The sequence below is a fragment of the Piliocolobus tephrosceles genome, chromosome 10 (genome assembly GCF_002776525.5).
Source record: "Piliocolobus tephrosceles isolate RC106 chromosome 10, ASM277652v3, whole genome shotgun sequence".
Taxonomy (NCBI): Eukaryota; Metazoa; Chordata; class Mammalia; order Primates; family Cercopithecidae; genus Piliocolobus; species Piliocolobus tephrosceles.
In genome coordinates, this window is record NC_045443.1 from 60,163,348 (window position 1) to 60,186,573 (window position 23,226).

General features: G+C 42.2%; 1 protein-coding gene across 1 annotated transcript in view; it reads right to left on the minus strand.

Annotated features, from left to right (window-relative positions):
- Positions 1 to 18,396, minus strand: part of PPM1H (protein phosphatase, Mg2+/Mn2+ dependent 1H) — a 288,477-nt gene extending 270,081 nt beyond the window's left edge. The window contains exon 1 of the mRNA XM_023225107.1: positions 17,703 to 18,396. Within this exon, the coding sequence (XP_023080875.1) occupies positions 17,703 to 17,947 (245 nt within the window). The 5' untranslated portion in view covers positions 17,948 to 18,396. The remainder of the gene's footprint in view (positions 1 to 17,702) is intronic.
- Between the last annotated feature and the right edge of the window lie 4,830 nt (positions 18,397 to 23,226).

The following is a 23,226-nucleotide window of genomic DNA, read 5'->3' on the forward strand; positions in this document are numbered from 1 at the left end:
AATTTGACTTATGCGAATTTTCAAAACCAAACCTCAAGCAAGCCTCTGCGTCCTTTACTCAGGTCAGAGATGCTGAGAGCGGTACAGTGACACGTGGCTGCAGGGCCATATATAAGTACAAGGTATTGATTAAAATTACATCAAGTGCAGCTGCTTTCTGCGGCAATTTAACTGCCAAAGTGGGAGAACATTAGCTCTGTGCCAAGTGGCAGCACAATCCTGACAGCCACATAGATGTCCTCAGGTCACCCACCTACAGACAACTTGAGGCTAAACTGAAAGACTGAATTCAGATCTAGTTGTGATCTTCATTCTTTTTTTTCCTGGAAAGATCAGTAAGAGCTTTCAATTTTACATTTTTTCAACTTTTAGTAGACCCTAATTCGATATCTACACACCTTACAAATTATAATTTGGCTGTAACAGAACCATGTCTCAAAATAGACATTCCAAAGTGGAAGGAAAAGCTTGTCATCACCACCATGATTTTGTTTGCTTCACTGATAAGATTTTGAAGCACATCCCCCTTCCAGGCAAATACTTCAAGTCATCCTTTCTGGACAACAGACTAACATATCATATCACTTTAAAAGAATTAGGGGGGAAAAGCCTAAAAATTTAGTCTCTTTTTTTATTCAGGATAGGCTACTGAAGTTTATTTTTATTTCTTGATTTTTTTCTGGAGATAATATTATAACCTGTGCTTGGTGCTCACTCTTCATGCTGTAAAGGGTGGGGAGAGCAGGATACTATCCTTTAAGCAAGGGGATTAGTTTCCACTATACCATACTTGGTTTTTCATGCTGTTAGATTTAGAAATTTGTTTCATACAATCAAATGTAACTAGATTTTCAATTCACTTCCACTTTTTGTTAAAATGCATATTCAGAGATTTTATTTAAGATAAAGCAGACAAGGCAGAAGAAAAAGTGTTAATTTTTAGTGAAGTATATACAAATATCCCACTTAAAAGTCAGTAGAAATTAAGAAGAACCCAACTTTTGTGATGACACTTACTCCCACAGCACTGTACAGCTGGGAAGGGCTAAGTCAATGACCTAACTTTATGAATATGCAAACTGAGGATTAAAAAAGTGAGGCTGCTTGCTGAAGCCACAGACTGGCTAGGGAAAGAGCCAAGACGACCACAAGCTGCCCCTTCAAGTTATTGATCATGGTGCCACCCCAGCACCATGCTACTCCTCTGTCATGCTATGCATGGGTTCTCAACTTTTCATTAATTTATTTTCCCAAGAAGAGTGTGAGCCTCCAAAGGTTAAAACCTCTGTATCTTTTGCCTCTTAAGGCATGTGAAGCACACAGTGAATGCATGATGATACCAAAAAAGGGGCAATTTAAACCTAAATATTAAAGTGAAGCCATAATGCCTTTTAATCAGTATGTCCAGCTCACCAAAACACTACTTTGGTAAAATACATTAAAGTATACAGCTAATGCTTCCCCAGACAATTTTCAATCTAAACATTGATCTTTTCTAACTATTAAACAATGTCACAAGAAATATTGGGAAAGTTCCTTTTAAGTATTTTTCCCAGAAAAATGTCACTTTTCAAATTATAGCTTAGCAAAGATTTGTCTACAAGGAGGTTCATCCCAGGACCGTTTTCAATAGTAAAAACTTGGCTAACATCAAGGAAAAAAATGTGTGTTACAACCATAAATAGAATACAATGCAGCTATTAAAAATGAGAGAGTAAAATACTTGTTTACATGGGAAGATAGTGACTCCATTTGAAGTGAAAAAACTAACCAGTATGTAGAATTATCCCAGTTTGAAAGTAGATCTGTACTAACAGATGCACACAAATTATCAATTGAAGCTAATTACAGGTGATAGAATATATGGATAGTTTATGTTCTAAGTTCCTGACTAACCAATGCCTTCCTCCACTTTGACAGGTTAGTAAACATCTCAAGATAATTTTAAGTTCTTCTCATCCACAGTCAGTGGAGATAGAAATTTGTGCAACAGAAACTTTTGCTGAAGGGTCAAACTCTGCTAGAAAAATAATATTCTCAGCACGAGTTTAATTAAACTTGCAGCTGACATGCATTGTGCCTCTCGGGCAACTTGTAGCACTTTGGAAGGCAACAAAATAAAACTATTAAAAGACAGTTTTTCAACAAGAAACAGGACATCAGGGACGTTAAAATAATGTTCCTGAGGAAGGTGCTACACATCTGAAACCCAAAAATGATCTTGACACTCATCTGAGCATAGCTTGCTGGTAACTCAGGTGATACAAAATCCAAACCTGTGGGCAGAGTCCCATTTGTGGTCTAGGTTCTTTGAAGACCTGGGAAGGTAGCAACAGGAGATCTAATCTGTTTTAAATATTGGGGGTTGGCGGCAGGGGGGAAGCTAACGACAAACATTGTGGGCAAGAAGTACTCAGGATTCACAAAGGTTAATTCCTTTGCTTTTGGCTGAAATGTTATCAGTTCAATGTGATTTTTCACTACACCTTCATGCTGATTAGGAGATACGATGCATCCGGTTAAATTTTTTTAATAGGAGTAACTTAATGCTTATTTAATACAGCTTGCTGGACAAAATTTTTCACAAGGAATCCATCCAAGAAAAAAATACTAATAAAAGGGCTCAAGCCGGGCGCGGTGGCTCAAGCCTGTAATCCCAGCACTTTGGGAGGCCGAGACGGGTGGATCACGAGGTCAGGAGATCGAGACCATCCTGGCTAACATGGTGAAACCCCGTCTCTACTAAAAATACAAAAAAAACTAGCTGGGCGAGGTGGCGGGCGCCTGTAGTCTCAGCTACTCGGGAGGCTGAGGCAGGAGAATGGCTAAACCCGGGAGGCGGAGCTTGCAGTGAGCTGAGATCCGGCCACTGCACTCCAGTCCGGGCGACAGAGCGAGACTCCGCCTCAAAAAAAAAAAAAAAAAAAAAAAAAAGGGCTCATGATGTTGAGAAGGTTGGGAACCAGGACTTGAGGAATTTACAGCACAAGTCCTCGTGGAGCCCAGAACCAGAGACGAATCACATCGGGTGGTCCCTCTGAGGATGGCAAGGCAGGTGGCAGGGCTTCAGGTGGTGTGCAAGGGGCAAAAGGTCAGCGTGGCCAGGTAGTCTCTGTCAGCACTAAACTGATGACAGGGAAATGGGGAGAAGAAGACAGGCAGGACTTCAAGTATGGGCCCATGTGATTCCCAGCTGAACACCAAGATTAAAAAAAAAAAAAATACATAAATAAACACCAGCTGCTGTAGTCAGAGCTGCCAATTCTTCTCTTCTTCCCATTTGCTGCTGCACTGAGTCACCAGCCCGGTTCTGGACACCTGGTTCTAACAACAGAGCAGCATGGTCCTCTGTGGCATAGCCTCATTGTTAATAATCACAGGGAGAGATGCCAAGAGGGCATCTAATCTCACTCTTTGGCTCCACTCAAACCATACCTTATGGGGAAACACTGTCCTAAAAGGCCAATAATATTACTGTTTGTCCCAAATGTATCTTTTAGAGTCCATCCTCATAGGTTACTTATTTACAACAAAATATTATAGCTATTTCCTCTTTTATATTACAAAAAATCCTCTTTTTAAAATTGCTTTTTGTTGAGACAGGGTCTCACTCTGTCACCGAAGCTGGAGTGTGGTAGCATGATCACAGCTCACTGCCGCCTTGACCTGCCGGGTTCAGGTGATCCTCCCACCTCAGCCTCCCAAGTAGCTGGGACCACAGGTGCACACCACCACACCTGACTGTTTGTTTGTTTGTTTTGGTGGAGACTGGGTCTTGCTATGTTGCTCAGGCTGGTCTTAACTCCTAATCTCAAGCGATCTACCTGCATTGGCCTCCCTAAGTGCTGGGATTATAGGCATGAGTCATGGCACCTGGCATCAGAAAAAAAAAAAAAGAAGTAAAAACTCTTAATAGTCCCTTCTTTATTATTATCAGTTTGGTTTTCCATTCCTGCTTTCACTGACACCCTGTTATGGGCTGTTCACAGTCACTGTACCTTACAATTTGCTTCCTACTGAACATTTACACTCCATCTTTTATTTTTACCAGCTGTAACATACTTTGTCAACAATCACCTTTTCAAAAAGGCATATAGTGACTATTAGTACACCACAGCAGACCACTTAAATATAGAAACTCAATAATCTATAGCATTTTTATTTATTTATTTATTTATTTGTTTATTTATTTATTTATTTATTTATTTATTTATTTTTTGAGACAGAGTCTCACTCTGTTGCCCAGGCTGGGGTGAAGTAGAGTGATCCTGGCTCACTGCAGCCTCTACCTCCCAGGTTCAAGTAATTCTCCTGCCTCAGCCTCCCAAGTAGTTGGGATTACAGGCACCTGCTACTACACCTGGCTAGTTTTTGTATTTTTGGTAGAGATGGGGTTTTGCCATGTTGGCCAGGCTGGTCTCAAACTCCTGACGTCAGGAGATCCACCCGCCTCAGCCTCCCAAAGTGCTAGGATTACAGGCGTGAGTCACCACGCCTATTCATATTTTTATTTAAAAAAAAAATCAGTTTATCACAAGATTTTTTTCCTTCCTATACTCATATTTAAAAGATCACAGGTAAAGACGCACCATTTTTTAATAGCTTAAATGTGTATTTATCAACTTCCTGAAAGTACAGTAGAGCACACAAGCCACTTTGGTCCTCTCAGCTGGCCAAGTAATTGGTCTGTCTGCCCAGATCCCTGGGATGATTAATTACACCATGCATTCAGCAAGGCTCCATTAGGCCTGGCTTCTGCAAGCCAGCAATGTAGATGCACACACTCAAGATGGCCGCCCCAAGAGACCACACTGCCAAAGATGAAGATATGAATGCTACACTGAATGCTGTCACACTTGTTGGCCCCTAAGTTCACTAACTTGAAAAATTTCCATTAAAACTTGACTCTGAAGCAAACTTGGCCACTCACAATCCCAGCTACCTGGAGGCTCAGGTGGGAAGATCACTTGAACCCATAGGGTGATATGATTGTGCCTGTGAACAGCTACTGCACTCCAGCCAGGGTAACACAGTGAGATGCCATCTCTAAAACAAACAAGCAAACAAAAAACTTGACTCTGCTTAAGTAAAACTTAGGTAACAAACCTCCCAAATTAAATTTTAAAGGGGACTCACATAAAACCTCACTTACGATTTGAGTCCCATTACTCAGAATTCCTGAGTACATTTCCTTACTTCTAAGTAGCTACTGATGTTAAAACACATGCCGTATTTATTAACTTTAGAAAAAAGAAACATCACTACATAAAATGTACAGATTGGTTTTTAAGACATACAGGCTTTCCAAAAACATTAAAATATTTTAAAATAGCAGTGTAGTCCAAAAATATAGTAATTTCGACAAGGTTTTGACTGTTATACTTAGGAATGCACATATAGCAAGGAAGTATAATTTTAAGAGACTACTATATTCAATAGAACTATTTTAAAGTACTGTTAAATGTATCCTTTTATGCAAAACTTGATGTGCCAACATGCCTTTATTCAATATAAAGCCTCTTGAAAATTAGTTTCCTTTGAGTAATAAAATGCATTTAATTCACTTATGTGGCATTTTGTTTATGGGAATAGGATGTCTTTTTTTTTTTTTTTTAATAATTTCACACAATGAATGGTCAGGTTTAATGATTCAGTGATGGTCACCAGGGTCATGGGACAGCCTGCGATTCTAAAGTAACTTGATTTCTCTCTGTGGTTCATTTTCTTCTTTTATTGAACATAGATAACAGATGCTTACCTTTAAGCATTACAGACCAGGGCCTTAATAATCATCCAGAGCTATAGAGATGGAAGTTGGTCTTCCCTTATTCTTTCTCCTAAATATGACAGCATAAAGTCCACAGAAAGAAATACAGCTAGGCAGTTAAATTTTACAGCCGTTTAGAGAAAACTAAGTCAGAAATAGTATAACAAAGGAAGCACTATGGATTCATGTTTCAGAGGACCCAGCTGATCTGACCACACCGAAAAAGAGCGGCTGAGCAAGTACTCTGCTTTTCCTAGGCTGTCTAGTGGACAATCGCTACTTCAGACGTATGGAAAACACAGTGATGTCCTGATTCATCATGAGCACTTTTCAGGTAACACATTCTGAAGTCTTTGTTGATGAGTACTCTTCAGGGAGCATTTCTGCCTGGCCACCAGCTGAAAAGAGGAGTGATTCAAGTTTTTGGCAGATTTCCTAATTTAATTAAATGGGAGCATAGCAAAGAGATACTTTTAAATTTGACCCCATGTGAAGCTCAACTATGTGGATGCTAAGTTATGGGAAGCTTATCAACTGAGCGAGCATTTGCAGGGGCCACTGTTATACAACTGAAGTCTGAGGTGGGCCCTTCCATGCACAAGGACGCAATTGCTGCTATTTTTCTCAACTGAGGATGTCAAAGTCACTCAAACTTATTTTTTTATTTTCTATGGAAAAGAACTTAAAAGCATAAATTAAGGCCACTGCACTAAAAAAAAACAAGCTTAGCAATAACTCAAGAATGGACTGATGGACAGATAAATGGGTACACAGACAGGCAAATGATAAAGCAAATCTAACAAAATGTGAATTACAGAAGCTAGATGGCGGGTATATGCGTGTTAAGTCTACAATGGTTTCGACTTTTCTGCAATTTTGAAAATTTTCTTTTTTTTTCTTTAACAAGATGGAGTCTTGCTCTTGTTCCCCAGGCTGGAGTGCAATGGTGAGATCTCGGCTCACTGCAACTTCCGCCTCCCAGGTTCAAGCGATTCTCCTGCCTCAGCCTCCCGAGTAGCTGGGATTACAGGTGTATACCACCAAGTCCGGCTAATTTTTGTATTTTAAGTAGTGACGAGGTTTCACCACGTTGGCCAGGCTGGTCTCAAGCTCCTGACTTCAGGTGACTCGCCCACCTCGGCCTCCCAAAGTGCTAGTATTACAGGCGTGAGTCACTGCGCCCAGCCGAAAATTTTCATAGTAAAATGCTGGGGGAAAAAATAATTCCGAGTTGTAATCACAATAAAGGAGGCAGCAGGCCCCACTGTGAAAAACCTCAGCCCTGAGGGCAAACACTTGGTTCCTGGCCTAACTCCAGGAACTCACAGAGTTTAGAACTGGAAAGGGCATTGGCAATCCTCTAGGGCAGGTAAAATACATGGTTTTATGAGTCCATGAAAATTTAGAAAAATAGAAACAATATCATACCTTTTTCATAAAACTAAAAATATTTGATTTAAAAACTGTTGTTTTGCTGAGGTTATATGCCTCTATGATTCTGGTTTTAAAAGCCCTTTATTTCATGAAACACTGGTGATGGTAGATGACAGATTTGATTATGTCCACGCTTGGCAAAACAAAAAGTTAATAACCTCATGTCAGTCTTCTCAATATTTTTGAAATGATAAAACGTTACAAAATAAAAATTCTGAGAACTACCAATGCAGTTCAATGACCCCATTTTGTAAGAAGAAACTGAGGCCCAGAGTGGGATTAAGTGGGGCAGTAACCAGCTCGACAACTGTAGGCAGTTCATCAACTCAAAGGGTCAAAAAGGTGACTCACTTAATCACAGCTGGGATGCCTATTCAAGGAACAAATCCCAGGTTACACATACAGGGACGGAAGCCCCTTGTAAGAATCACCCACATGGCTGACTTTTCAGCGCTGCCATTGGTCTTCTGAACATAATCTCTGTCAGCTCAGCATTTAGAGTGAATTTCTTACAGAAATCAGTTTCTGAATTTTGATGTTAGTCCTTCAATCATGCTTGCACAAACATAGGTAAACAGTGACATAATACAAGCACATAAGGAGATGCGAATTTACTACATTCGAGACTATCATCAACTGGTCTTATTTTTTCTAAGCTTTTCTCATAGCCAAATTGCCGGCACAGAATTTTATGTAGAATATTCTGAAAAAACAGAATACATTTTCTTTGTAAGCTAATATTTAGGGAAACCCAAGATGACATTTGATAACAATACAAGCAGCAGACTACAAAACGTGAGATTTCAACTGGTTTAAGAAATGCAATTAGCGGGGTGTGGTGGCTGACGCCTGCACTCCCAGTGCTTTGGGAGGCAAAGGCAGGTGGATCGCTTGAACCCAGGAGTTCAAGACCAGCCTAGCCAACATGTCAAAACTCCATCTCTACCAAAAATACAAAAAATTAGCTAGGTGTGGTGGTATGTGCCTGTGGCCACAGCTACTAGGGAGGCAGAGGCACAGGAATTGCTTGAACCCAGGAGGCAGAGGCTGCATTGAACCTGGATCACACCACTGTACTCCAGCCTGGGTGACAGAGCAAGATTCGGGCTCTGTCTCAAAGAAAGGAAATGCACTCAATAAACCTGCATTTAAACTACAAAAATAATATAAATAGATGAATATCAAATTAAAACCATGTCTAATAAAGGGAAAAAGGTAAATATCTTAGACTAATTTAAAAAGGGGAAACTATAGAAGTTGAACTTTTGTTTTAGAAAATAAACACCCATTCACCAAATATGTCTGTCATTACCCTACCTGCTTAGACAAATGAGATGAGGAAAAGAAATAAAAATAACAGTGAGCAGGTGGGGTGCAGTGACTCACGCCTGCAATCCCAGCATTTTGGGAGGCCAAGGTGGGTGGATCTCTTGAGGCCAGGAGTTCAAGACCAGTCTGGGCAACATGAGGAAACTCATCCCTACTAAAAATACAAAAATTAGCCAGGTGTGGTGCGACGTGCCTGTAGTCATAGCTACTCAGGAGCCTGAGACATGAGAATTGCTGGAACTGGGGAGGCAGGTGTTGTAGTGAGCCAAGATTGTGCCACTGCACTCCAACCTGGGCGACAGAGCGAGACTATCTCAAAAAAGAAACAAATAAAAATGAACAGAGTTCTGGTGTGTCATACTAGCCAGCTTTATACCCCTGTGGCCAAAGAGCTACATCATTTTATATTAATATGTAATACTCATTTATTGGTACAAACCTTCAAGTCATATTTAGTTTCAAAGCTGGCCTGAGTCTTTATCCCTTCTATGGCAATTTTGGGACAGTTTTGAATTCCTAGCCTAGACAGCTCCCCAAGGGCTGCAAGGCAGGGCAGCAGGCACATTCAGACACAAACACTATTTGCCGGTTGACACATTTGTCTATTTGGTCATTTCATCTGTCTTCTAATATGTGCCTGAAACAAAGAAGGTACTCAAATATCTGTTGACTAAGTTACCTATAGTAGTAGAATCTTCTAAACTATCTGCCCAGCCCTAACTACCACCACCTCCCTGTTTAAAGAGCTGCCCATTCTCAGGGGTGGGTCCTGGCAGCCATATTTATGATTACCTATGTCAAAGGTGGACATCTGAGACAAACTGAACCAATTGGAGTCTCTCTCCCAAAAATTCAAAATTGGAATTGAGGCCACAGTTGATGTGGTCTGATTGCTTGACCTGTGCCCTGGTGAAAGACTGAAAGAATGGCCACTTTGTTGCTGGATAGCTTTCTAGTTCAGGGTTCCAGTCCCTTGTAAAATCCAAGTTACTCCTATACTTGGGTTCTATAAGACAGTTGGTATCTAATTACCATTTCTTTCCTCGCCCCCCATCCCCCAAAGTTAGCTCAAAGGCATTTCTATGACTTGCAACTAAGGAGAGTAAGTAGCTAAAAGGAGTAGGATGGTTATTCTAGTACTTTACATGTTCTAAGCCTGATATGAAATAGAAGCCATAGAGGAGATTAGGTATGACCACCCAAATATTAAATTTTGCATTGCAAAGAAAAAAAATAAAGTTAAAAAATGAACATGTTAGAAAATATATTACAACATGATAGGTCAAGGGTGAATAACCTTAAAATATAAAGAGCACTTATAAATATGAAACATTATTTCAACAGAAAATGAATATAAACAGGAAAATCATAAAAAGATCTCTAAATGGGTTGGGTGCAGTGACTCATTGCTGTAATCCCAGCACTTTGAGAGGCTGAGGTGTGCAGATCATCTGAGGTCAGGATTTTGAGACCAGCCTGACCAACATGGAGAAACCCCATCTCTACTAAAAATACAAAATTAGCTGGGCATGGTGGCGCATGCCTGTAATCCCAGCTACTCAGGAGGTGGAGGCAGGAATTGCTTGAACCCAGGAGGCAGAGGTTGCAGTGAGCCAGTGAGCCAAGATCATGCCGTTGCACTCCAGCCTGGGGGACAGAGCAAGACTGTCTCAAAAAAAAAAAAAAAAAGATATTTACATGGCTAATAAATATCTGTGACATATAAGTATATACATCTGTTTATTCATTTTCTTCAATAATCAAACACAGATTACAATGAAGTATATTTCATCTATCAGATCATTGGCAAATATTAAAGGCTTAATACTAAAGTGGTAGATACTGCTGGCTGCAGTGTGAGTTGATACAACGAATCTGATATGTATCACCGTTGTGAATGTGCATAGCTTCTAACCAAGCTTTCCATGTCTAGAAATTAATCATAAGGAAACAACTGGATGACCTGAAAAAAACACACGAAGGTATTCACTAAAAGCCTAAAAGTAAATCTAAATGTTCAATGGGAGATTCATGAATGAGAAGCCCTTCAGTGGCAGTCGACATAATAAGAATATATGTTGGAGGCCGGGTGTGGTAGCTCACACCTGTCATCCTGCACTTTGGGAGGCTGAGGCAGGTGGATCACCTGAGGTCAGGAGTTTGAGACCAGTGTGGCCAACATGATGAAACCCCATCTCTACTAAAAATACAAAAAATTACCTGGGTGTGGTCATGGGCACCTATAATCCCAGCTTCTCGGGAGGCTGAGGCAGGAGAATCACTTGAACCCAGAAGGCGGAGGTTGCAGTAAGCCGAGATCACACCACTGCACTCCAGCCTGGGCAACAAGAGCGAAACTCCGTCTCAAAAAAAAGAAAAGAAAAGAAAAGAAAAAAGAATATATGTTGGAGAGGCATCCATTGTATATTCTTAAGTGAAGGAGACATGTTAAAAGACATGTAAACATATGATCAGCTTTTATTTTTAAAAAAACATCTATGTAAGAAATCAGAGAGACCTAATCTAAAATATAAACAGTGGCTAATGAATTACCAAACATTTTTCACTCTGTTCTTCATACCTTTTACTGGTCTATATTATCTGAATTTCCTATAATGAGTATCTTATGGTTAAAAATGTTTTAAGTATTTCATTAGACACAGGGAAAACCCACCAAAGGTAGGAGTTGCACAGAACTGGATATGAATCCAAGATCTGCCACTTGAAAAGCTTTGTTACTTTGAACAAATTACTTACCTACATTGCATTCATCTCATTAAATCCTTACATGTAAAGTGCTTAGTACAGAACCTACACACAGGACTAGCTCAACAAATGACTATCGCATTTAGCAATTGTCAATGCCTCTAATAAAGTACAAACAGGGATGATCCCATCACTATGTGGTATATGGGAGATGGGCCAAACAAATCAAATGCTATGCCGTTCTTAAGCTAATAATTTGCAAAGTATCTACCGTAGTACCAAACTGGAAAGCTAGTGAAAACCACTTATCTGAAAAATCAGCATGGGAAAGGCTCCTCAACTCTTTGCCATAGCATTATGTTGTATAATTAGGTTCAATCCTGCTTTTGCACCATAATTAAGGGCATCTGCTCTCCTTACATGGTCAGTAGGAAACAGTCAATTATGGAAAGTCACAGAAGTAATGCAGATAAATCAGAATGAAAATCATAGTTAAATAACTGCAGTACCATCTACTCTCTTCCCGTTCTCCCCCATCTCCAAGGATGACAAAGATTCTCTCCTCCACGAAACTTTAGTCAGGCCTCTCTTCCCTACTAGGCCACAACATTGGCCCCAGTCCTGTTCCTTAAGCAAGAATCCTGTTAAGTCAGGTTAGCAAGAATCCCCCAAACTTGATATCTGCTCAAGTTCCTCATTTCCCATCTTTGATGTATAAGTCTTTGGTCTGCTTTCAGCAAGAATCCTGCTAGGTCAGTTTAGTTTGGTTTAATGTCCCTGCTGAGTAACTTTCCATTCCACTGACCCCTCACACTCTGCTTTTTGCCTACAAGTACCAGCTGTCAATGCTGTATTGAGCTGGGTTGTTTTCCTATATTGCAACAGACTTGAGTGTAGTCTTCCCTAGCACTGTAACAAGTGTCAGAATAATTTTTTTTCTCTAACAGCAGGTAAGGTCTTGGGCCTTCAGGTACAAAGCTAATCACAAGCTGGTTGGAAAAAACAAGTTTGCTTCCCTAATGTGACTTAAAGGCTCCCAATACTGAGATTCAAAATTACCCAGAAGCATTAAGACATTAAAATCAAAACAAAACCCCTGGTGCTGGTCCCTTTGAACTTTAACAGTCAATTTCATTTTAATTTAATTTCAAAGGAAGTACAAAAGGGGGAAGGTTATGCTATAACATTTTCTTGAGGATTATGACTATGTCTCATTATATTATGAACCCAGCATGGGACCAGTGCTGGACACATAGTAGGACTGCAATGATTTCATCAATTGAGAGAAATAATGGAAGCAGATGAATGATTATTTCCTGAAAAATGATAGCATAAATTCAAAGGGGCAAGCTAATTAATCCTCCCTTTAAATTAGGCAAATCACAGAACTATAAATGCACCAGAGTTTATTTCTACCAAACACTGAGAATTAAAAACAACTTTCTTGAACATTAATGTATTTTTAGAAAACAATTCCAGTATGCAGTTTTAAATTTTCAACTAGTACTGTTGTAACCTTAATTAAAAGCACCGTATAGTGGGGTCATATCAGAGATGTGGATGTCTACCTAAACTGGGACTGAAACATAGAGTAAACACCCCCCTGCATGGTTAAACTCTTTGCCTGAAGCATCACCAGTCCTTGAAAGAAGCTGATGCATTTCCCGAAGAAAAGAGACATCCCCAAGAGCTCCACCTAAGGGGGATGATTTCTTTATAATGTTATATCTGAAATATGAAGGAACGCTTAGCTGTCTGCTTTAAAATAGGAAATTAATACCTTTTGCAAGTCACCAGAAAGGTAGCTGAAATAGCTCAGGCTACTCTGGACTTCTAACTCATCTGCAAATACCCTCACCCACTTCTTTTTATCCTTACACAAGACTAGAGAACCTCAAGTTTCTTCAGTTGCAAAAGTCAAACAGGAAGTTTCCAAGCAGGAGTTCTGCAAAGAGGTATCAGTAAGAGGGGCAGGTACGCCAGGAAAGGTTAGAAGGGAAAAAGAAAGGCCAAGGGATTTCCGAGCTTTGGGGCGAGAAAGAAATAGTGGGTTTTGTGTCATCACCACCACCCAGCCAACTAATGCCATTTATTGGTAATAAGCAACTAGTGCCAATGACCCGAGGAGACAGACAGCCTGCAGAGTCCAAAACAAATCCAAATACTTGTAGGCTGTTGGCTGGATTTAAATAAGGTTATTTCATCAAAAATTTCATAATTTTCAACTCTGTGAGACATACACTTGTATGATATACATTTAACAGATGCTCTCAAAGTGCCTTTTTGTTTGTATTTATGTCCAGGGGTACTTTTATAAGAAATAGGAAAAATAATAATAATTATAGTTATAGCTATAACCTAAGTAAAATTAGCTATACTCATGTATTCTTTCTGTACAAGAAAAGAAATATATCACTGATAAAAACCTGAATAAGATGCATTAACATACAGAATACTCGTGCTCAAAACCACAGCACATTCTTTGGCATTCCCTACGGCTGTAGTTTCAGGCACAAATTCCATGTCTGCTGGCATCTCTAAAACCAACTGTTCATCAACAGGATAAAAATTGGGTAAACAGGTAAAAAAAAAAAAAAAAAAAAAAAAGCCAAAATGGGTTCCTAACCCATTACAAAAATGAACCAACCTCCACTTGGGTGGTATTTAAGAGAAAGGAAGTAGCTGCCCCATGGTGTCTGGGTCAGACTGTTGCTCCCCAAGGGCTGTATCAAATGAGCAGACCAAACAGGCTCAGTCGCTGATTTCAAAGCCAAACTTAAAACTTGCTAATGCATGTTTTTAGAAAGATTTTAGCTTAGTGGATGTTATCTATAACTACAATGCTTTACAGAGCTTTACAACCTTGCAAATACCCCTTAGCCAAGTGGCTAAACTTTTCAGCTATAATGGGAAGCTTTTCAAGAGCTGGGAAATTCCATCTAGGACAATGCCAATGAATACTGAAATGAACAAGCATCTTCAGTTTCTGCAACCTCAAGTCTAGCAGGGATTGCTTACGGCTAATTCTCTAGTTCTATAACCTATAGAGACTCTCTTCTTGAAAGGGATTAACAGTAAGTGGCAAAAGATTAGACCATTTCTTCTTAATTTTTCTGCCATCTCAAAGGGTCAGTCATCAACATTAACTCATTGACCAAAAGATGTCCATTTTTCCTCCCAAGGAAGGCTTGGAACGTGACTCACCTTCTAGAAAGATAAACAGATCACTTCTGATTCAGGCATTCGCTCCTTAGTGCAGTTCTTACCACCACAATTTGAGCAACATTCCTACCTATTCAACCCCTCTCAGGTACCTTCTAAAACAAAGAGAAGAGAATTTTCTTCTGCCAGTAAATCCTGAAGGAAAGGGCAGCATTACTGGTGGCAGCTTCTGATCACAGCCACAGTCCCTACTCGTCTTTCTCTTTCCTTCCCTATTTCAGCCATTTTTATCATTCAGGATACATTTTTGCAGGAAGATAAACAGTTCAAGATATAAGGAAGTGGTGCAGTATAACACCTGACAGGGATAAAGGTGAGGAGAGATGGCCAAGACTTTAGTGGCTATTCCTGGGTACAGATGAATACATCATAATTTAATCCACTGTAGAGAACGAGTTTGGTGTTGTGAGCTCTGGAGTCAGACTGCCTGGGTTCACACACAGGCTTGACCCTGGGCAAGTTGCTTAATCACTCAGTGCCTCTGTATTCTCAACTATAATATGGAAATGATCGTGCCTACTTCATTGGGCTTTTGTGAAAATCAGATAATATAAAAGAGTATTAGCACTAAAGAGTAAGCATTAACTATGTTAGCTATTACTAATAGTATATATTTAAGAAGAATGAGGTAATTCTGTGTTTACTTGTGAATACTGTCAATGACACAGTGTTTTGTGAAAATGCTACAGACTAATATGCTTAGTATGAGTCTATTTTGAGGGGGAAAAAACGCATGATATGTATTTATGAGGGCATCCAAAGAAATCTGAAAGCCAAATATCACCCAAACACTGAACCCTCATTACTCCTAGGGAGTAAGCCAGGGCTGGGGAAGAGGGGCTGACTGTTTTTTTTTTTTTTTTTAAATAGGTATTTGCTTGAATTATCACACATGTATTGCTTTTGCCACTAACTGTAAAATTTGTAACATTTTACAGTGGCCTTCCTAGCCTTCAAGTTGAATATCTCTCATGATTTATTCTAGGAAAAAGATAAACTCTTTAGGGATAAGGAAATGGAGGTCCAGAGAGGATGGGGGGAGCCCTTTAAGCACTCTCTCCTGCGTGTCTCATTGCATCCTGTGCCTACCATAGGCATGCAAACATTCTGCAATTCCTTCTTTCCTTTCCCTCGTGCTTATCTGAGGCTTTCCATTTTCTGTCCAAACGGCTTCCACCTTCAGTGTTTCAGTATCTTCTTTCCTATCTCTCACAACTTTCTCACCATTGCCTGTTTTTCCTTCTCGCCTTGACAGGCGCCCTCACCCTGGGAAACTCACTGGAGTGGGGACAGATCTCGGGCGTTTGGCAGGCACAAAGACCCCCACCTACACAATTACAGGACGGGGTATGCCTCCAAGTTGCTTTCTGTCTCGTAAAGGGTCCAAATGGGCTTTTTATTTATTTATTTATTTTTGAGACTGGGTTTCGCTCTTGTTGCCCAGGCTGGAGTGCAATGATGTGATCTTGGCTCACTGCCATCTCTGCCTCCGGCGTTCAGGCGATTCTCCCGTCTCAGCCTCCCGAGTAGCTGGGATTAGGGGCATGCGCCACCACGCCCAACTAATTTTTGTAGTTTAAGTAGAGACAGGGTTTCTCCATGTTATTCAAGCTGGTCTCGAACTCCCGACCTCAGGTGATCCGCCCGCCTCAGCCTGCCAAAGTGCTGGGATTACAGGTGTGAACCACCACGCCCTGACCAAATGGGCTTTCAAATAACGCTTTTATTTCAGTTAAGAAACAGTGTTTGGTATGTTTGGCAGGCACTTTTTTCTCCTTTAGGTCTTTCCTTACACAGGTGTTTATTTTTGCTTTGGCTTTCTCTTGGAAGTTACAATGCTATTTTGTACCTTCGCCACCCACAACGTTCTCTTCCATGCTCATCTTTTATGAAGTGTTAATTTTTACTGTCTGAGCTCCCGTCAAGCGCATTTCTGCCTCCTCACTTTCACACTCCAATCGTCTAGCCCCATTTATACGTTTTCCATTTCAGCCCATGGAGAAACGCGTTTATAGGATGATGAGAGAAGGAAAGGAGAATTAGAGATAATAAGCAGAGTAGATTCCAAGCAGTCTCTCCCACCGGAATCCTCAGCGTTGGGAACCAAGCCTGCTCCGGGGTATCCGGGCCACCAGAACAGGGTCAGCATCAAGGCGCCCAGGCGTTGGAAGAGCTGATTGGTTCCCGGACGAACCAATCAACCAGCGAGGCCGTGCACGGATAGGGGTGGGCCAAAATTACCGAGGGGATGGGATTAAAGGAAAAGGCGCAGGTGTGCCAGGCACCAGGTTTTACGTGCACTTTTGCACCCCCTGGTTCATTAATAACCCCGAATTCTATTCTAAATGTGTCCTAGTTTTCCCGTTTCCTACAACTGAGGTAGTAGACAGAAGGGAAAACGTTACTTATCTTACCATTCATAAGATGGTTATTAATAGTTAATGGAAAAGTGGCCATGGAGCTGGGGGAAGGGCAATAAAATCCTTTCCCGGTTCCACTCCAGATCGTCAACCTGACTCAGTCGGTTCCTGAAATAGCTGATCAGTCAAACGCAAGCTTAATCACCAAAGCGGATTACCAAAATGTTATATTAGACAGTTGGAATAAGTTTCCCCCTCGCCAAGGGCTGAGGGAAATAGTACTGGCATTTACCGAACGCGCAGCATTTTACTACCTGCTAAAGGAGAAGCGAAGGAACACGCGGGCTGAAAGTGAGAAACTGAGACCTTCGGAAATGTACAACCACGCACTCAGACACGGCCACCTCCCGGAATCGGACACAAGCTCCCAGGCGCAGTGACATCTCCTCCAAGCCTCCACCCCACAAACTCCGCATCACGCGGGGACGCCAACTATATTTTGGGAGGGTGGGGGTACAGACAGCAGATCTTCCTCACGTGTTTCAAACTTCAGCAGAGCTTTTCTGCCCTTTTTTTCCCCCAAGTGACAGAGACCCCGGATTCACAGACCTGTCTCACCTTAGCTTTCCCACGGTCCAGCGCTGCCACCCACCCCCTCCACCACCCATACCGGGGCTGGAGACGCCGCGTCCTTGGGTTGGGGGAAGAGGGAGTGAGGAGAAGAGGGAAATGGCCAGTGTAAGTAAAGAGCTCCCCGCCGAGGCCTGGACGCCGGCAGCTAGTGGAGAGCCCTGAGGCCGAGAAGCAGGGAGAGAAGAGGGCTGGAACCGTGCGGGGAAGGGCCGCGAGGAGAGCAGGGGCGCCGCCGGTGTCGCTGCACTCACTCTGCGTAGCCAGTGGCCCAGGGCAGCCGCCGAGTCTCCTTGAGGATGAGGATGGGGCGGGCGATGTGATCCGCGCTGCACTCCACCTCGTCCTGAGACAGCCCCAGGAACTCTGGCCGCCCGTAGGGGAAACGCAGGGGCAGGTCCGAGCCTCCGCAGCCGCCGCCGCCGTGCTCCGAGCCTGAGCTGCCAGCCATGATGCCGCCCATGAAATTGGCCACGGCAGATTTCACTCGAGTGAGCATATTACTCCGGCGCCCGACTGCAGCGGTGCGAGCAGGAGGCGGCGGGGGCCGGGCGAGGCGCAGCGCCGGGCATGCAGGCTGCGGTGGGCGCCTGGCGCACGGGGAGCCGGGCCGCTGGGACGCGCCGCGCGCGGCTCCCAGAGCCTAGTGCTGCAGGGGGCCGAGCCCCGGCCTCCCGTGCTCCGTGCCGCGGCGGCAGCCGCCTCCCCACGCTACACTTCCGCAACGGAGCGGCATGGAGCGGGCCGGCTGGGGGAGTCACCGCGCGCTTCAGTAGCGACCAGGCAGCTGCAGTTGCAGCAGGTCCCTTCCCCGCCCCCTGCACTCGGCCCCGGCGTGCGCGGAACTGAGCCCACCCGGCGAGCCCGCGGAGCCGCCGCGGCTGCTGCCACGGCTACCGCTGCCGAGTCATGTGATAATCAGGCTGCAAGGGCTCAGGCTGCTGCGGTGGCCGTTGGTTAGCCCCTCCCCTGCCGGCCCGAGCGAGACTCGCACCGGGATCGTGACCTCCTGGGGGAGGGGGAGACCGGCTGGGTCTGTACCTGCCGGAGGGAATGGGGGCGCTGTGAGCTGGAGGCGGTACAGGTGTCAGGGGCTGTCACGTGGAGCCGAGCAGCCGGGAAAAGCGTTGAAGAATCCACTCCTGAGGAATGCTGCCTTCACCCTCCAGAAAGGAAACTTTGGGAGCAGGAGGGGAAAGGGGAGACAGGTGCAATCAGGGTGGGACGCTTCTAAGTCCTGCGGTGGAAACCAGTAGTCACTGGGTGTAAGAGACTTTCCAGGGCTTAAAAATAAACAAGCCTATACGGATTGCATGAGGATTATTAAAAGTTTTTCCCTAAGTATTTGTCGATTTACTTTTCTTTTTATTACCACTGTATGCATCACTATCTATGAAGCAAATCTTATTTCGAACCCAGAATAAGCTTAATATACAAGAAAAAAGATCTCTTGAGAAACCAGACGCTGGTCTGAGGGCAGTGGTATTTACAACTAATTGATCACAGCCAGTTACAGATTTCTTTGTTCTTTCTCCACTCCCGCAGCTTCACTTGACTAGCCTAAAAGAAAAAGAAGCAGGAACTGTTAGTACTTAACTGTTAAATAAATTTATACAAGCATTTTCCTCCAACGTAGCAACAAAGATATCTTTTCAGTTACCTTGTTTACTATCTAGACAAATAAATGCATTTTCCTCCGACATAGAAACAGAAGTATCTTTTCAAAGCTTACCTTGTTTACTATCTAGACAGTTAAATGCAGTCGTATTTGAATTTTCTTAATTCAGGACATTGTTGCAAAATTATCTAAGGGCACTTACAAAACGAAAGAAGCTTAAGTAGAACACAGCAACTCAAATGGTAAAGTAAAAATGAATAAATACAATGAAACATTTTTGGTGATCGTATGTTAAAACAGAAAACGCGTCTTAAAAACTGAATACTTCATCAAGGCTAACATTTCTTAAATACTGGCTTTTTGGGGGAAGGGAAACTTTGCAATAGGGCATGTATCCTGTTCATGTTTACCTATTTAATTTGCCAGAATTCGTTGTTACTTATGCAGTCATGCACCAAACAGCTTGCTCTGAGTTCACCAGGGAATGCAGGCCCTAGTTCTTCTCAGTGTTTGGGAAGGAGAGTGGCCCAGGTGTTGAAGGAGAAACCAATTCTTTGAAGAGGAATTGTGAGTCAAGGAGTACTTGCTGTTAGGTGAGGCCTGGATAAGCCTCACGGATATCTTTTCTTCAGTATGTATAATATTCTTTTTAAAAGACATTTTCCCGTTTGACTTTTTCATGTCTAGATATTCTAATTTACTAGATACCAAATAATTATGTAAAAGATGGCAGTATTTTAAGCTTTCAGTGAAATACCACTCCTATCAATGAAGTTTTTAAATCATTTTTTACACAGCATAAATGTAATTTTATCTTAGCCCCTTTTCTTCTTCTTATTTGGTGCAGTCTTTTAAATGATGCAAGATATGTCTTCTTAACCTTTGCTTGGTTAAACTGCAAACTCCTGAATGGGAAATCTCTGATTATATGGGTGGTGGTGAAACACTGAACACACCACCTTCTCTGGTATCCATTGAGTCTAATATAAGCTTATAATCGTCTTTTTAAGAAAACTTTTGTTGTAGAACAACTACCTTTATCATTGTCTCTCAGATATTACAGTAAGTAAACTTTTTTTAGTTGATTTTTTGTTGTTGTTTTTTTTTGAGATGAAGTTTCTCTCTTATCACCCAGGCTGGAGTGCAGTGGCGGGATCTTGGCTTACTGCAACCTCTGCCTCCCGAGTTCAAGTGATTCTCCTGCCTCAGCCTCCCTAGTAGCTGGGGTTATAGGAGTCAGCTACTAGGCTAAGCTAATTTTTTTTGTATTTTTAGTAGAGATGGGGTTTCTCCATGTTGGCCAGGCTGGTCTTGAACTGCTGACCTCTTGATCCACCCACCTCAGCCTCCCAAAGTGCAGGGATTACAGGCGTGAGCCACCTGCGCCCGGCCATTTTGGTTGCATTTAACATGGTCTTCCGTTCATTTCACTTTATGGGAAAGCTTTAGTATTTATTTGAAATAGGAATTTAAAATTTTTCTTGTCTGATTTATTTTCAATTTAAACATGGTAACAGTTTCTGGTAAATAATTAATATATAAAATTCAAATATACAGAACTGTAAATAAAAACGTAAAAGACTCCAAAATAATTCCCCAGGAGATAACTACTGTTAATTAGTATTTTTGGTAGGCTTCTAAAATTTTTCTCAAATAGGGTATTTAGCAAGACTAAATTTGGTAACATTAGCAAGATTTGTGAACTAGTGTTCTGTAAGAAGTTATTCTACTGTTTTTCCACAACCTAATTATTACCTGTAATGAGAAAGTGTCGGTACATCATTAGCTTTGCTAGCAAACTTTGCCCTGCAAACGGTAGAAAAACAGAAATTCTATACCTGTTCTGTTTCAAATATTTCTATAGTAAAAGATGGAAATGAAATTTCTGATTAAAATGGGGGTGGTCATCCCTCTTGGAGGGACCCCTAAAAATATATGCTTTTCACACCTATTGTACTCATAGGTTCTGAGAGTATTTGTGTTACTAAATTCAAATGGGGCATTGATCAGGTACTGAGAGACCCTCAGTGTGTTTGTTAGACATCAATAGATATCCTTCAGTTTCTCTTGCGTTTTTTTTTTTTTTTTTTTCTCTTGGAAAATGTGGGTTTGAAGACTTATTCATTTAGGAGATAGACACATAGACCTTATATTTAGATGCTCTGTATATCAACATAATCTCATTTCTAGGTCTATAATGCTATAGTTTTGACTATTAAATAACACTATGCCATTAGTAAGACTTTAAAAAAGTGGGCCGGGCATGGTGGCTCACACCTGTAATCCCAGCACTTTGGGAGGCCGAGATGGGCGGATCCCCAGGTCAGGAGATCGAGACTATCCTGGCTAACACGGTGAAACCCCCATCTCTACTAAAAATACAAACAATTAGCCAGGCATGGTGGCGGGCGCCTGTAGTCCCAGCTACTCTGGAGACTGAGGCAGAAGAATGACGTGACCCCGGGAGGCGAAGCTTGCAGTAAGTCGAGATCGCGCCATTGCACTCCAGCTGGGGTGACACAGCAAGACTCCATCTCAAAAAGAAGGGGGAGCCAGGGGGTTTGTTGGGGGGGGTGGTGGTGACAGGGCGCGGTGGCTCACGCCTGTAATCCCAGCACTTTGGGAGGCCGAGGTGAGAGGTGGGCGGATCATTTGAGGTCAGGAGTTCGACCAGCCTAATCAACATGGGTAAAACCCCCTCTATACTAAAAATACAAAAAAATTAGCCAGGTGTGGTGGCGGGCACCTGTAGTCCCAGCTATTCGGGAGGCTGAGACAGGAGAATCACTTGAACCCGGGAGGCAGAGCTTGCAGTGAGCCGAGATTGCACCACTGCACTCCAGCCTGGGCGACAGAGACTATGTCTCAAAAAAAAAAAAAAAAAAAAGGAAGCAGCAGCAGCTCTGGATAATTTCTTGTCAAAACATCCGGTATCCTCTCAAAATGTTTATTAATTTTAAAAGGTGAAACAATAAATTACAGTGAAAAACTTGGCAGAAATCACCTTAATCGAATGACCAAGATTAACATCACTAGTCATTAAGTACCCCCTGACCTGGGTCTTCTTCCCCCAAATCCTAGACCTCTGTATGCTCATGGGAAAATATAGGTGACACCCAAACTGAAGATGTTCTAGAAAGTACCTGACCAGATACCAGATGTGGTCAGAAGTGTCAAGGTCCCGAAAGGCAAAAAAGACTGAGGAACTGTCACAGATTGAAGACAATGGAGCTACAACAACTGCAATGTAATACCAATGTTATTTTCTTAGTTTTGATGTTAACATTAGGAAAGCTGAGTAAAGGGTATACAGGAACAAAAAATTAAAATACACATACACACCAGAGGAATTTGGAGTTTAAGTAGGGAGCAAATGCTCCTTTGGAAGTCAGTCCAGAAGAAAGACAAATAATGCTTTTCCAGAACTCATCCCTCCCACAGCTAGAGATTCATGCCTCCATTATGGTGCTAGTTTCCTTGTATTCTAATTAGTACTTTACATCTATCTTCGCATTAGACAGTGAAATCCTGCAGGGAAAGAACATTCTTATTCATCTTTGTATTTCCAGCACTTTGCCTAATCCTTAACAAGTAACAGGGTTCAGTGGGCAATTAATTCTTCTCAAAAATCCCATTCAGGGAAGAAAGACTATTGTGTTGAATCACCAAATCTGCTGTTTTTATTCCCTCTGTTTTCTTTAAACTCTTTCTCACTTAATCCCTTAAAATCTGTGTTGTCTATATGCAGAACTTTCTCTTTTTTTCTTTTCTTTTCTTTTTTTTCTTTTTTTTTTTTTTTTTTTGTTTTGAGACGGAGTCTCGCTCTGTCGCCCCGGCTGGAGTGCAGTGGTGCGATCTCGGCTCACAGCAAGCTCCACCCCCCGGGTTCACGCCGTTTTCCTGCCTCAGCCTCCCGAGTAGCTGGGACTACAGGCGCCCGCCACCTCGCCCGGCTAATTTTTTGTATTTGTAGTAAAGACGGGGTTTCACCGTGTTAGCCAGGATGGTCTTGATCTCCTGACCTCGTGACCTGCCCGCCTCGGCCTCCTAAAGTGCTGGGATTACAGACGTAAGCCACCGCGCCCGGCCAATTTTCTTAACCTGTGGTATCTGATAAGGCTTAGCTCACTTCAGTCAATACCCAGATTGGTAACAATATG